At 42.1% G+C, this 15798-nt stretch overlaps 1 protein-coding gene across 7 annotated transcripts in view; it reads right to left on the reverse strand.

Moving 5' to 3' along the window:
• CEP112 (centrosomal protein 112) overlaps window positions 1-15798 on the reverse strand; it is a 171584-nt gene that overhangs the window by 3140 nt on the left and 152646 nt on the right. For 5 of the 7 annotated variants that reach the window (XM_054221303.1, XM_054221301.1, XM_054221308.1 and 2 more), the window contains 2 exons: window positions 14847-14936; window positions 1081-1182 (listed from right to left, as the gene is read on the reverse strand). In XM_054221303.1, the coding sequence (XP_054077278.1) occupies window positions 1081-1182; window positions 14847-14936 (192 nt within the window). Of the gene's footprint in view, window positions 1-1080; window positions 1183-7365; window positions 8110-8146; window positions 13980-14846; window positions 14937-15798 lie in introns of those variants that run through there. The other 2 variants (XM_054221304.1, XM_054221307.1) reach the window with 2 other exon arrangements.

Genomic DNA, 15798 nt, shown 5'->3' on the forward strand with positions numbered 1-15798 from the left:
AGTTTGTAGATCTATAATTGCTGGAAAAACGGTCTGGGAAATTGGTACAGGGAGTGTGCTGGTATCAAGCCTACATTTGTACGCCGTGTCCTCGGGGCTTTTGCTCTTCCCAGAGCCCGCGGGCAGCTCTGAGGCACCAGCGTTGCCCTGCCTCTCCCGTCTCTTCCCTGCAACCCAGGAGAGATCCCAGTCCTTCCCAACACGTTTAAATGCACAGCCCGGCACTGGGCCACATGCCAATTCTGGCAGCGTTTTCTTTGCATCACCATTATTTCACACCGATGATCACTCCTCTTTATTGCTATTTATCCTTCTTAATGTGAGTTCAGGCAACGATGATGTTTTGTTTTCTTCCAGCTCCTAGTATCCTGAATAGGCCAGCATCAAACAGCTTCTGCGGGAACCACGTAGAAGAACCACACTCGGTTCGTTAGTAATTCCCTATTTACAATGACATTGTGATATTTCTATTAGCCAGTTTCATGGTCTATTTCATACAAACAATATTGATCCTGTATTGCTCTAGATGAGCTAGCGTCTTGCAATATTAAAACCAGAACAGTTACAGAAGTCTATTAGAGCCTCTTTATATTGGAAAATGTAGAAACAACACAATGATCATTTGGATGACTATCTTAAAAGAAATACCCCATTTACTTTATTACATAGGCTGAAAGAAAACAAAATGATTTCTCATTCTCTCTGCACCCTTTACATGCATCCTTTAAATGATTGCTTCAGGAGAAACGGGGGAAGGAAGATGAGAGATAACTGCGTGCTACACATGAAAGGTTGAGAAAAAAACCCTAATACTGAATACAGCGTAATTTCTACCTTCAATTGCCATCTGAAGCAAAATCCGGGATCAAAAGTTACAACATGGTATTCTTAAGGTGAGGAGGCTGGGGGAGAAAAGCCTTGTGAACGGTGACTAAGTCAGAAGTATATGAGTCCTGCCATAATTTGGTTTTGAGACTTACTCACTATTTTTGGCCAAATTTTAGATGGTCATAATTTCTTGTCTAGAAGAGATGATTTTTATCCAGTCCAAAAAGTTGAAGATGAATAAGAAGAATTTACCTGAGATTTTAAAGATACAATGGTGTCTTCAAGTTCCTGTCTCACAGACGCTGGCATCAGACCTTTGAATGTGGTTTCATATTCTTGTCGTATATGGGTCATCTGAAACAGAACAAAAAGAAATTTATATATAGATGGTTGCTCTTGGAAGCCGGAGAGTAACTTTTTTGCTTCTTTTGCCCAAATTGGAGCCCAAGTAAACTCAGAATTGAGATATCAAGTGAAAGGGAAGGAGAAGAAAGATCAGTAAAGACCTATAAAGTGCAAAAGAGGTAAAAAAGAGGAAGAAAGGAAAAAGAAAACATAAGAATAAAGAATATATGAAGAGGAGGAAAAAATCATGAAAAGGAAACAGTAAGGCATTTGTTGGACCGTGGTCTGAAGAAGCAATAATCACTCCTAAATCTGTCTCAACAGAGCATTTATACAGCCATAAACTTCTCAAATTGATAATCAGAAGTGTTATTTTTGTCTTTGGTGGGATATGAACCATGTCAGTAGAGGGATATTTGCTCCTTACTCCCTTAGACAAGGGGAATTACTGTTTCCCAAGATTTTTTTTTACATAATTTCTAGGTGCTTTTAAGGCCTTTTTTTTATTGATTGCACAACTGCTTTTCATTGCACTTTGTGTCCTCCTCAACTTCACTGATGCTCCGGGACTTTCAACGAATAGGTCCGAGTATCTTAGACGTTACGAGATCAGATGTTCACACCAAAATGATTTTAGTCCATAACCTTATTCAACAGATGCTGAATAAGCAGTATGGTTACAACGCCGTGTTAAATGAAGACAGATCAGCTGGAAGGACTGTGCTTCGTATCTCTCCGGTGAGGCTGTATGTGCCGAATCCTGACCCAGGAAAAGTCCAGAGAGTCTGGATCAGCTCCATCCACCAAGTGGCACAGGACTGCTCGCACGCGTTAGTACTCGGCTGAATCAGGGCCTCACATCTGTACTTAACTTCCAATAGGATTAACCGCTTAATTCAAATTAAGCAAGTACTTAGGTGTTTTTCTGGATTAGCAGCTGAGTATGTAAATAAAGGATAAAAGGGAATCAATATCAGATTAACTTATAAAATATCTTTAAACACTCAAATGGAATCTTTTTTCCCAATGATTTACACGCCAACATCATTTTGCGCTAATTTTGGCTTAGTTACCAAATTGCTTAAATCTACCATTGCGACCGCAAATCAAAACCTCAGCCTTACATCTGAAGAAGCCACGAGTTGTAACTTCCAGCTCCCAGCTTGCAAGGGGCGCACACGCTTCAACTCGTGAGAACCCAGCCCAAAGTTCACTGCAAGATGTGCCAATTACCACCTTTCGGAAAAAGCAGGTCATGCCAAAATCTGCATTATGCATAACACAATTATCAATACAAAAGGAATAAAACAATCTGATGAAACTTTAGGAAAATTCTGCCTATGAGTCATTCCAACATGCAGAAGAAATCTCCAAATCTCTATGCAAATAGGCAATTAGAAGCTTTCCTTGTGAGCTGCAAGTAAGTGATGCCACTATGCAAATCTAAAGAGAAAAAAAAGGTGAGACAGGAAACCTTGTTTGAACTCTGCTTGTATATAGGGCAGTGATCAAAATTTATGTTTTTGAAAGTTACACCAATAAATTTATGCTTCTACTTCTAAAAGGGCTTACAATGCTTTGCATAGGTGCCTTGCCAGGATAAATATTTTCTGAGCCAACAGCTCATTTGGGTGGGGATCTTGATAGATCAGGAACATATATCTCAGTTCATTCAACGTGTCACATTTGTTCGTGGTGAGACGGGAGCAGAAATGGGCAGCTAGAACAGCAAAATGCTTTTATTTCCTAAATTTTGAATAATAAAGATTTATTCCACAATTAAGAGGATCTGGATGATCCATCACCTTGCCAATATGTTGGGGTGACCCAACCAGCACAGAATCATAGAATCAGAGAATGGTTTGGGTGGGAAGGGACCTTAAAGCCCCCCCAGTGCCACCCCCTGCCCTGGGCAGGGACACCTCCCACCAGCCCAGGTTGCTCCAAGCCCCAGCCAACCTGGCCTTGAACCCCTCCAGGGATGGGGCAGCCACAGCTTCTCTGGAATCTCCATCGCCGGGGCCCGACTCACACTCAAGCTCTGCATTTTCAGGCGATGCCAATGCCAGGAGCTGAGCCCAGGCCCTGATATCACGCACCAGCCCACAAGCCAGGACTCACACCAGGTCCCGCAGGTGCCGAGCACACAGCAAGAGCCCCTAATTATAATTTTTCCTAGAGGAAAGTCAAGCAAGTTTCATTGCAAGAAGAAAGAACAGAAATTTTAATACAGCTCTGCGAGTGAAATAATAATGTTCTAATTGTGCAACAGCCTTCTTTCAACCAAGTCACTGGTTTTAATAGTTTAATCTGCAAGTGTCCTCTAAATACATGCTTTCACAAGGCTGTCAACGTTTGCCATTAACTCTGCAAAGCAGCAAGGGGATTGTTCCCTTTTGACAAAGGTGTTTCTTGGAAAATCATGAAGAAATACATACTGTGCTTTAAAGTATGGACATATATTACTGAGTTGGCTGAAAACGGAGAAAGAAAATGAGAAACAAGCCCTGGTAGCTGTAATATTGCTTGGGGCTGATTTCTTACTCTATTTCAGAGGGAAGACGCACCTTTTTTGCAGTGAAAACTGTTCTTTGGAATACAATTGCAATTTGTTTGTTTGCTAAGACAAAATTTGTTACTTTCAACTGTTCTCACTAATAATTGCATCACAATAAGATGAAAATAAAATCCCAGATGTTTCCTGTCCTATTATGATAAACAACATGCTGATATTTTTGGCTGAAGTTACTTTCAAGGTCTATTGACCCAGGAGATTAAAATAGTGCATGGCAAAAATCTGAGTCACTTCTTGCAACTGAAAAATAATATATAGTGGGCTAACATATACTAATTTTAATGTGGGAAGGTTTTTATTTTTTAACACTTATTTTTGACCAATGAAAGCTATGTCTGCAGGGATTGTTTTTTATAATTTTTTTTTTTTTGTGCCTTAAAGGCTTTTTTGTTCTTTTATAGCCTCAAGCTGCCTCCCTAGGATCCACAAATACTGTGTCTCCTCTTGCACTCTTGAGAGATGTTTAAAATTGCAATTCTTCAGCCCTCAGGAGGGCTTTAGTCTGCTGCATGAGGATAGCTCTATTTCATTTACTGTTGTATTCGTTTTTCTTCAATCCTGAGAAAGTTGGGTTTTTTTTGAAAATTCATTTTGGTGAGTTGATTTAATCCACGAACCCCTAGGAAGGTTTTATAGCTTTTAATATTAAGCTGCCACACTGGTCTTTGTTTATTCAGGTTGGTGGCTAACATATGAGGTTTAAAGTTGTACCATCAATCATCTTTGGTGTCAGTAGAAACAACTGGAAGCTGAAGTTGCCACACATAGCTCAGGTATGCGCAGCCACACGATAAATTACAAAAAAGGGACAAATATTCACACAGTTATACAAAGGGAAGCAAAAAGCGGGGAAGTTATAATTTCACGGAAGACCATGAGATCTTGTCATAGGTGGGCACTGACCGTTCTCAAAAGAGATAAAAGTTGGTTTTGACGCCCAGAAGAGAAATATCCAATACCAAGCTTTCCAAACCAAGCGGTCAGGCCTGGCCCAACGCTTTTCAGTAGCGTAAGACAAGTTTCAATTTTATTGCTTCACAGGGTCTTCAGGTGGCACAATTCACTTCTGCAGCTACTCGTTATTTGTTTGTGGGGCTGGGCGAGAAGCAGAGCGGAGCACGGGACCGATCAGGAACAAGTCCCGCTGGCACCTCGCTGCACTGGAGTCACTCTCCTTCCTTTTTGAAAGAAACAACCTACGCACAGCCAGGAAAAATGCAGTATTTTCAAGATGACCAGATACATTTTAGTCCGCGAGCTAACAGCCTGCAAAGCAGAGGATACTCTGCTTCTCTTCTATGCTTTCTATACAGCCACAACCACGCCGTATCCTGGGGTTCCTGACACCCACTCTCCCCTTCTTCCTTCCGAGAGGTCCGTGATGCTGAGTTTATCACCCAGAACATGCTGTCCCTGGTGCAAAATCCCCATCTCTTTAAAAAACAATAATTAAAAACCAAACCCAAATGCAATCTTGTCCAGATCTCCCAATTGTAAATTACTTGATTTGAACCAGAGGAGCACAAGGAAAATGCAAAAGAAACTCTGAGGTGTACATTGCCAAAGTAAATGAAGGGACCACGGAAGAGTTGTTCAAGTTCCTTTAAAAAAACCAGATCTTGTCTTGAAGGGCACAAAGTTAACATTTTGTTTATGTCAGATAAGAGTCAAAAGGCAGTTCAGTTAAAACTGAGGTGGTATGGTTTCTTTAGTATCTCAATTTCTGCCTGTGTATGATATTTGTGGAGGATAATTCCACGTGTGCCAGGCAATAGCAGGATAGCGACCAAAAGGCATAATTAGGATCATATAATTATTATCAAACTTTCTCCACATTTAAGAGGGAGTAAGATGAGAGAAATAATTTCCTGTGTCTCAAATCCTTTCCTGCATTATTTAAACAACGGTATGTTACAATGCTGTTTAAAAGGGAAATCTCTTTAAAAAGGTTACGCACCTCTTTCTGCAATACACATCTCTGAAAGGAGACGTGAAAGATCTGCTGTAATAAATCTGAAGTCAGGTTAGGGTACCAAAAAGGTAAAAATAACTCCTTCAGCCTTAGGCAGATCATTTAGTCTCAGACTGAAGTCTCACCCTAAATGAGGATAATAATAATAATAATAATAATAATAATAATAATAATAATAATAATAATATTGCATAGGTCAACTTCATTCAGGTGGTGTGAAGATTGCTGAAGTAATTTTCTGAAAGCACTTTGAAAAGGGCAAGCGAAGGACAAATTACTACGATGCCATCCCAATTAAAAAAAAAACCAATCAACAAAAACCCAAACAACAACCCAATGAATGTCAAAGTAATGATTAATCGCAGCTCGTTTGTGTTCTCCCTAATTGCACTGACTCGTCCTCTGCTTCCGAGCACTCCTAACCTCCAAGGGAGCACAGCTCTGCTCCCACAAAACTGCCACAAGTCTCTGCGGGACCCTCCCTCCATCAGCTGCCTGCGGGACGCTGGGCAATACCTGCAACTGAGGAACCAAATCTACCAAAATCTGCACTTTCCTTAAATTTCAGATCTCTTGGGATTCTGTCATAAGAGAATATTTAATTAGAGCTTGAAATCTTCTCCAGCAATTTCTCCTAATGATGTATCCATTTTTTCAATGAAGAACAAGGCCTGAACAGTTGTCTTTTCACAATATAATCAAATATGAATATCCACTGCTTTTTAGTCCACATCTTCTCTTATTTCAGACAGTGGGAATTTCTATTCTTGCTGTGCAACGTATGTTGAAATATGGTTCTTCCAGATTTAGAGAAATAAAATGCAATTTGATACAAACGTTCTCAAGTTCTTAAGAAAAGTAACGAATGCTATAAATTGCATGAATTTGGCTCAGATGAAAACAGTAACCGAGCAAGATCAGCTGAGCAAGTTATTTTGTCAAGTGTACACCATGTTGTTCTCCACGGAGAAAATACTGCTGGAGAACCTCCTCTCTTCTGACAGTTTCAATAAAACATAAATTGGTGGCATAGCTTTCCTCTTTGTTTTTCTGTCTTTAGCTAGTAAACCATCTGAGCATCCAAAACATTTTTGCCTTGTTGTTTTACTAACCCGCAGGGACCTCCAGCTCTGCCGGGCTGAGCTTTCTGCTCTAAGTCATATTTTTCCTTTTCCCAACCTGCATCCAAGAGGCCTTATTACTTCGGTGGCTTGTATTTCGATATCTTTCTTTTCTTAACCAAGATCTCCCACCTGGAAAATCCTGTTTGTAGTTAAGCAATACAAGTCTATATAATTCGTAGCCGCAAAGGAAGGGAAGGCAGGCAAAGCTTTTTTTTAAAAAAAAAAAAACACCAGTGGGCTGCATATGGCAAGAACAGCATTCTTGGGATTACGCGAGTTGGAGAGGAATAAAAGCTTTCACTGTCAACACCATAGAACAACCAGGAATGCTGCGGCTAGAAAATCCGCGCTGTTCTCTCAACCTCCCCCTCTCCAGGGCTCCGCTATTGTTCCAGCTGGGATTCGGAGGATCCCTGACTTCTTTTCCCCTCCTTCTGAACGACTCATCGCAGATGCCATCTTTGTCCCCGAGCGCTATTCCCTTCAGCTCTTGTCCACGCTTCCACCGGCCGGAGGGGTCATTCCGGCAGTGGGAAGGTCCTGCCCTCGGGGGGGCTCAGCCACGGCTCGCACCCCCTGAGCGGGAGGAACAGAATCAACCAGCGCTGCTGGGCCACAGCTGGAGACACATGGTGCTCGTTTCTGCCTCTGCCGATTCCTAATATGCTATCAAGATAATTAAGTCTGAAATAAAGCTATAAGCATCTTCGACACCACCACTGGAATGTATTTATGTATTTCAGTTTTACATTACGGAATGTGTTACCTTCTATATGATCCCTTCCCTCCTGGGGTGGTTCAGCAAGCGGAGGTTTCAGTGTGGGATCCGCGGAGGCGCTGAGTGCTCGCTAACGACGGGGAGAGCTGACGAAGCCCAGCAGCGGGCAGGATGGGGCTCAGCATTTTCACACTGACTGCGCGAACAAGCAAGTCTTTGTAGACAATCATCAGAAGCTACTTTTAACTATCACCATTTTCGCTCTTTCAAGGACAAGAACCTAATCGGCATCTCAACCGGAAAGCAAGCTGCCGGGATTGCAAAGCATCCCCCGTTGGCCAGAGGCTGCTCGGCGGTGGCCACGGGTGAGGACGGGCAGCGCGGGACACGGCCACTGCTGCGCTTTGCGGGCAGACGTCTCATCGATGGCATTTCATGCTGATTAAATTGCAAACAAAATAATACTTTAGAATTTAAATTACAGTAAAAATCTGCATAAAGCTGGCCTTTTTCTGTCCTTTTTACCTCCATCCCGGCACCTCATCACCTAGAAAAAAGGAATGGGACAGTTCACTAATTGAGCACCCGTCGCTGAGAGCCCACGCTGGAGACGAGCTGTCTCTGCTCTTCTCTTCTGCCAGCCGACTGGCTCCTCCATGCATTGACATTTCTTCTTTTTTTTTTTTTTTAATTCCCTGCATTAAATACCAGCATCATTGTCCCTTGTAGTCCTGCTTTGAACAGTTCTGACAGAACAAAATTCCCTTAATTGATAATATGCAAGCAAACCACAGACGCTCTAAAATGATGTACCACTCTCTTAGAAGAAAGATCTCTTCCTCGTTCACTACTGTTTAAGACGAAGAGCTAGAAAACTGTCATTTTAAAACACTCTCTAATTCCTGCATGCCAGCATATGCTCCTGTTCTTTTCTGGTAAAAATTCTCTTTTTCCTTTTAACTATTTGTTCTGTAGTTTCTGCCTATGTCTTTCTCCAGCTGGCCACTTCGTTCCAATAAATCATTCTGTTCTATGAAGTGGGTATATATTTGTGTATTTTCCAGTTGTGTCTGATTACCAAAGCTAACATTTGATCATTGGCTTCCACACGTACATCAGCATCATCTACCTCTTCTCCCTTTGACAGCTGCACAGTTGGTGAGAGCCTTCTCTCCCGCAGTTCCTGCCATATGGAGCTCCTGGGAACTTTCAACTCCATTGATTTCCAGCTCCTTTCAAATCCCACCTGCAAATCTGGTTTTCTGTGCTTGAAGCTCAGCTTCTATCTCCTTCTGCTAATCTGAAACTTTGTGCTATACTGTATAACTTACTATTTTCGGTTTAATTCTGCATTCCTTTCACAGTAGACTGTTAAAGAAAATGCTATACAAAATATAAAATACATCAAATGCAAAGTTATGATTTATTCTAACAACCTCAGTCTTAATTAAAAACTGGGGAGTGCTTTTGTATCAAAGTGATTAATTAATATATCAATGGAATTGCATGTATAGTAGACACTAACCAACGTGAAAGTGGTTGAATTTGGCTCCAAATAATGTCAGTAGTCATTTATGGTGCCTTCGTCAACATTGCCGTACACCGACGGGGGGACCTATCTCCATGAAAGGTCCCTTATAGAGATGTAACCAGAATCACTCTGATTCTTCCCCAGACAGCCTCCGTCGGGAAGTCTGAAGAGAGAACAACGTGCTCAGAGACGGAGGTCTTGGTCTGTGCACGCCAAACAGCCTCACCAGCACGCCCTCGCTTGTGTCAGATTCTTCGCCGCTTGTATGTGGCTCTCCAATATCTTCTTTTCAAGAAAAATGTTTTAAACTTGAAATGTGTTCACCATAAGAAGGTAGGAAGGAAATCTCCTATCGTGCTGTCTGCAGACATCGAACCAGCAGATTTTCAGGTGCCAGCCTGTGAGGAGCTCTGCCACCCTGGCTGTTTATCTCCTACGCTTTTCACTCTATGTACATATATGAAATGTTTTATGGAGGAAAAGCGCTGCAGTACACAGAACCCTCCTGACCCCCGTGCCTGGGGTGCCGGCAGAGCAATGGACGGAGAGGGGAAGGATGCAGAACTGCAGAAAAACAAGAGCTCTTCAGCCACAGCCCGCCCGGTCCGTGCTGTTCACATACTGAAACTGTGGGAACTACTTCGATGTGACAATATTTGGTGTCACTGTTCTTGAAAGTCACCGTGGAAACTTCTCTCAGATTCCCCCTTCCTTCCCCGTGGCAGCGGAGGCTGCGGAGCGCTGGAGCCAGCGCTGCCGCCCGAGGGCTAAACGCCGGGTCCGCAGGCAGGGACGGGCAAGGGCTGCTCGCTGGGCATCGCTCCTGGGTGAAGATCCTTCACATGGAGACTAAGCTTCCCATTGCTGTGGGAGCAGGAATCGGTCTCTGGGGGAAAATTCTGGAAGCATTTCAGCAACGTGGCTTGAAGCAATGGGAGCGAATGGCAGAATTTCATCAGCAGCTCCAGTGCCTGTGGCTGGTTCTCAGTTTCCAAAGTGCTGGTGGGCTCCGCAAGACAAAGGCTGCCTAAATCCTCCTCACCTGCTGGCCACAGAGCAAACTTTCAAATACCTAACCTAGAGCTTATTAGCCTGATTTTAGATGACTCTGACTTGTTCTGAGAAAGACAACCCTTTGAGAAAGTGTGGAAATTCGAGGCAGGGGCCCCAGAAGCGGTGCCTTTCCCAATCCCCTGGGGCACCTGAGCTAAAAGTCCCGTCAGAGGAGAGCGGCTGGGTTTGGAGCACCCTTCCTGCAGCGCCTCCCCCACCTCCAGACGGAGGAAACTCCACTCCTTCCACCTGATTTTTCCAGAGCATACCTAGCAGGGCAGGATGATGGAAGCGAGGGCAAAGATGTTCCATGAATTTATCTGTCTGCATTTAAAACTCTGTGATAGCTTTAAAAATGAACCTGAAAAGAAATATGGACCAAAAGCCCTAAACTAAAGGGCGATTAATATTACTCAGGTCTCCCAGCCACCGTTGTCTTAAGGATTTCGTGGGAGCCGTACCCTGGACTCGTCTCTGTGCGGCTGCCCCTTCGCTCCCAGCTCCCCAGAGCTGCAGGCAGGAGCACGATTCCCATCCAGGAGAAGGTGTGGCAAATGTTAGAAGTTCTCTCTGCTACACAGCAACTAAAATTGCAGAACGATGCATCACAGCATTCATCTGAGAACAAATATATTTAGTTGGCATGGAAACGGGAAGTTAGGCTGACTGTGGTAAATATCCAGCAGTCATAAAAAATTGAGCAAGTCAGAATAATAAACATTAAAAATGAAAACTCGCTGAATGCTTTTGAATCATAGCTCTTTTACAATTATCACTCCTGTTTTCATTTGAACATGAGTGAAATCCACTTAACAAACCAAGCTGTTCCGTTTTATTCCAAATACTTCTACGACATCCTTATTCTGATAACTGCTTTCTCCCTTTTTTATAATCTATTTGAGAAAAGAGAAATTAAAGGGCTGGAAATCTACATTGGTATTCTCCTTCATTTCCTCAGTAACATTCATGAATTGAACACGATTGATTTTCTGTCTTCAGAGAATCTCTCTCCTTTACGACTCTATTTGTGACTTGGCTGCTTGGAGGAGCACCCCTATAGCTTGAGTATCTACGCTCGGCTGTTTGCGAACATGAGGAACTTTTCCCCTCTGTTATCCCCAATTAGAAATTTCACATCACACTCAATCCACCCCCACAGTTAAAAACACCAGAACGAGGAATTAAAAGAATAGTCGTGCGTTTTTTTACGAAAAAAAATCTTGCATGTAATTCTCAAAAGAGAGGTTCTTGGAGCTTTTTAGTATACTGGCTTGGGGTGATTACCCTTACAAAACGGAATTTGGAATGAAATGAGGTATTCTAAAGACATCTAGGTAAATAAAGCAAGAAGATCACTACCATTAATTTTTATACAGGCCCAAATTCAGCAAAATTTCTTGCACATGCGTAAATTCCCTGATTCATTAAGGCACATGTTTAAGCTCTCAGTGATGTGCGTCATTTTTAATTACACATTCACAGGATGTAAAGTCTGCTGGATGAACAATTTAGATTTTTTAACTATGAGTGACAACTGCACAAAGCCACATGACTCAAGAAAGAGAACGATTTTTAGTAGAATGAGACATCTTTCTGTCAGAAATCTTGTCTTACATTAGATCTAGGCATGCATCAGAGAAAAACCAAGTGACACCCTACAAGAGTTACGATGCAGGGACATAACCTAAACGGGAGCAGTTGACAGGAAGCCGGTTCCCAGAGTTCCACAGTGGTGAGATATAAGAAACTTCAGCATCGCTTTGCAAGGAAAGGGCTTGGACACGCCCAAGTTTCCCAGGAACCTTCCCAGCCTGCTTTCACTGCCTTGCGACTATAGCTCAAAAACCCCCATATATATAAAAACCTATATATTAAGTGTCAGTTACACTTTATTTACTGCTATTTTGCCACTTTCCATGAATACAATTCCATATGTCTCAAGAGGGTGGACATCTAATTTTTGAAGGAAACACCCATCATTTTGACGTGAAGAAAGATAATACAGTTCTGAGGCTCCAGAAGTGCAGCATCACGGAACACATGGACCGTTGTCCTAGAAAACCACGCTTAGCAGAGACAGGACAACCTTTACGGAAAAGATAATATTATTTCGGTTAGTCAAAGTGGGAGCAATTCCCAGGCACTTTTGACAAACGTACATTCATCTGGATTGGAACTCATCACTCCGATAACGTTGCCGAACTGCACCACTGATGAAACCACACAGATCTAACGTGATTGCATCTACTCACACCGCAAAGGGGATCGAAACAGTAAACAGGAGTAAACACAAGTTCATACAAGAACATGAAGTATTGGAATGAAAAAGCTCCATAAAAAACAACAGCTCATCTTCAACTGCAGCGCCACGCTCGCCTCTAGACAGCTCAAGGGCTTGCCATCGGAGTCCTTCCAACATATTTCCCCCCCCCAACTTATTTATAGGATAGTTTGTCTCTCTGGATAATTATAATAAAGAAAGGTTAACTCTGTGCGATCACCAGAGGGTTACTGTAACAAAGAGTTAAGCTTTGTGGATCTGTCAGTCACTCTTAGAGACTGAAGAGTTATAAGGACATTGCACTGAAAAAAAGACAAACATGGAGCACCAAGATACCACCCAACAAGCCATAACGAGAAACAGCTTTTTATTTTTAATTAAAAGCACAACAAAATGTTTTTTCATGTCTCATTCATTTGTTTGTTGTTGTTATAGAATCAAAACACAAGATTTTTCCTTTTAATGAAAAACAGAAGCTGTTTAACCCTCTCTCCTCCTTATTTACAGGCAAGTAAAAGCTCAGAAAAGTGGCCTTTGTAATAGCGCCAGCGCAAATTTTGATGTTTTATGCAATTCGAATTCAGACATTATTTGGTAAAAAGCAGAAAGCAAGTTCTACGTTGCTGCCTTAAATATTTCCACTCCCTGATCGGCTGATGAGTCGTTAGCTACTGCTAATACTTGATGAACATGTTTACAGGTAGCCTGGCCAAGACATAATAACTGGAAATACATCAGAGCTGTCGTTTTTCCATTTTCCTCCTGGAGAGATAACTAATGGATAACTAATGGATTAACCAGTCACAGAGAAGACACACTAACAACTTTCAAAATGTTTGTCTGCAAAATAAACCAAAGCCACCTAAACAAAGACAACTTCAATGGCTTCAGCTTCTTCAGAACGTCCCGACAGCCAAATGGCAGAGACCAGACCGTTGATGAACACAGGTACGAGCGTTACCATAAGTCTGCTAAGGTAGTACCACCCTGCAGGAAAAGCTCTAAGCTGGACGATGCGGTGTCATTTAAATAACGTTTCTGTTCCATTCATACTGGGGAACGGGACGTTACCAGCTGAGCTAGTCCTTCATGAATTTTGTGTGGACAGGACAGCCCGTAGGTTGGTTTGGGCCAGGTGCTCATGTAAGAGAAAACCTTGAAGGCAGAAAGGGGGGACCATCCTGTGAATCTGCACGTCCAGACTTCCACCTCTGTATTTCACAACCCATTTTTTGTTTCTTCTGATGGATCCTCTCTCATAACGGGTCAGAAAAAAAAGCAAAATGCCAGTGGCAAAGATTAAAGAAAAAAAATAAAGAAAAAAGAGATTTGGAAGAGGACTCTCATAGCGTGCAGGCAGTGCTGTCCCTGGGAGGGACAACCATGCACCAAATAGCTAATTTTCCTTCTGCTTTTCCAGGAGACTCTTTGAATGCAACGCTTGTCGGCCAACTCACCACACCAAATTCCTCCGGTGCGCGAGCGACCCTGACCAACATCTAGGTTTGGGAGGCAGAGGGGGAAGAGAGCAGAAGAGCTAATCACTGACTCCCTGGAGAGGAAATACATGAACATAAACACCACGGGTGAATGAGGGGTCCCATGTGCAAGTAGGATGAAAGCAACCGGGGAAAAAATATTTGAAATTAATGCTTATTACTCTTCTACAACCACCCCGACTTCCTATTCCTGCAGGTATAGATTTAGAAATGCGTTGTATAGGATATATGTTATATGTTATGGATATTGTTTACTCAGCACCACATAAAGTTCTCAAATGCTGCAAAAACTGATTTGTATTAGAAATCCATAAATTCGTAGGTGATTCAGATACCAACCAGCTGTATATTTTCCTGACTAATTCAATTTAATCCGCACTTCATTGCACATCATTGTCTTCCCATTCCAATATTAGTCTGTAAACTACATACACTATTTTGCTGGAAGTACACTAAATCTCCGATTTCACTGAAAGTGTCCAGAATAATTTTAGCACTATTAATTATATGGAACTGTTTACAGACAACATGCTAGGACAATGAATGCATAAGATCAAGAATAAAGATTATTTTTAGCTCAGTTATTGTCCAGTTATAATTCTCCTCGTACAAGCCATTAAACAACAGGTTAGAATAGTCTCAGAAACCTTGTTAAAACAGTATAGTCGGTTCAAAATAAATGCATCATTTAACAGCTAGAATAGTTGAAATACCAACTTGAAGTAGAGAGCATGAGATAAGCATTTGCCTGTAGGGTTCAGACAGTTTAATTCTCTTTTATTACCAAAAAAACAGAAAAGAAAGCTAGCTGAAAATTTTGCAGGAAAATACGTGCTTTTTGCTTTGAAGCAAGATATTATTTTTAAACCTCGAACCTCCTTGCCCGAGGGAAGAGGACAGGGGGGGACAGCAGCGGGTACCTGCTCGTGGGCCTCCAGCTCCCTGAGTTGCAGCTTCTTCTCTGCAGCCCGCACCTGACCGCGGTAACTTTCCACTTCATCTTGTAAAGCCTGAAACGACACCAAACGGGTGCAAAACACACGTGAGAAACACGGGATGGCAGAAGAACTTACAGGTAATGTCGTTCAACGAGCTGATTAAGAAAACAGCGCAGCGTCAGGACGGCTCCTCAGCTACAGCCGCTTCCAGCCGTACGGGACAGACCCGCTTTGGCCAAAGTTATTCTGCACAGGTAGGACCACAGATCGAACAGGAGTCGTTAACTCTTAGTAGTTCTATCTTATTATAGGCTACAAGTATTCATACTAAAAATGCAATAAATATCCTCAAAGATTGAAAGGGAAATGGAAATGCTGCAATTGCAACAATTGCACTTGCTATTACAAATGTCTCAGGTTTTTGTTATCGTCTCATTTGTACAGTCTCTGCTTCCTATGGCCACTTCGCAGTGTGCCAATAACTTTTCCTTTAAGCCAGAAGAATAATTCTCTCTCTGGAAAACCATGTCTGGAATTTGCGGTGAAAATGTATTCCATATTATTGAAAAGGGATGCTCGCCGAGACGAGGGGCTCCCTCCCGCCCTCTAGTCAAGTCTAGCATGCCATCTACCAACGAAGTATAAATGGCAATAAATAAAAGGAATATTATGATCATGTCACTTCACCACAACTATCCAGTCTTTATTTAGTTCAGAAATAATCACTTCTAAATCAAGCTCATAAAATGCACTGACAAATTTATTTTGTCATTATTGTTCTTCATATATATTTATTTTTATTACAGCAGTCCCTCAGAGCCTTGATCTTTTTGTTACACACTTAACAAAAGAGCAGTCACGCCCCAAGGAACTGATAGCCTGTTATTTCTAACAGATACACACCAAACAAACAATACAAAGTTTCAAAGATTTT

Source organism: Rissa tridactyla, chromosome 15, assembly GCF_028500815.1.
Source record: "Rissa tridactyla isolate bRisTri1 chromosome 15, bRisTri1.patW.cur.20221130, whole genome shotgun sequence".
Lineage (NCBI taxonomy): Eukaryota > Metazoa > Chordata > Aves > Charadriiformes > Laridae > Rissa > Rissa tridactyla.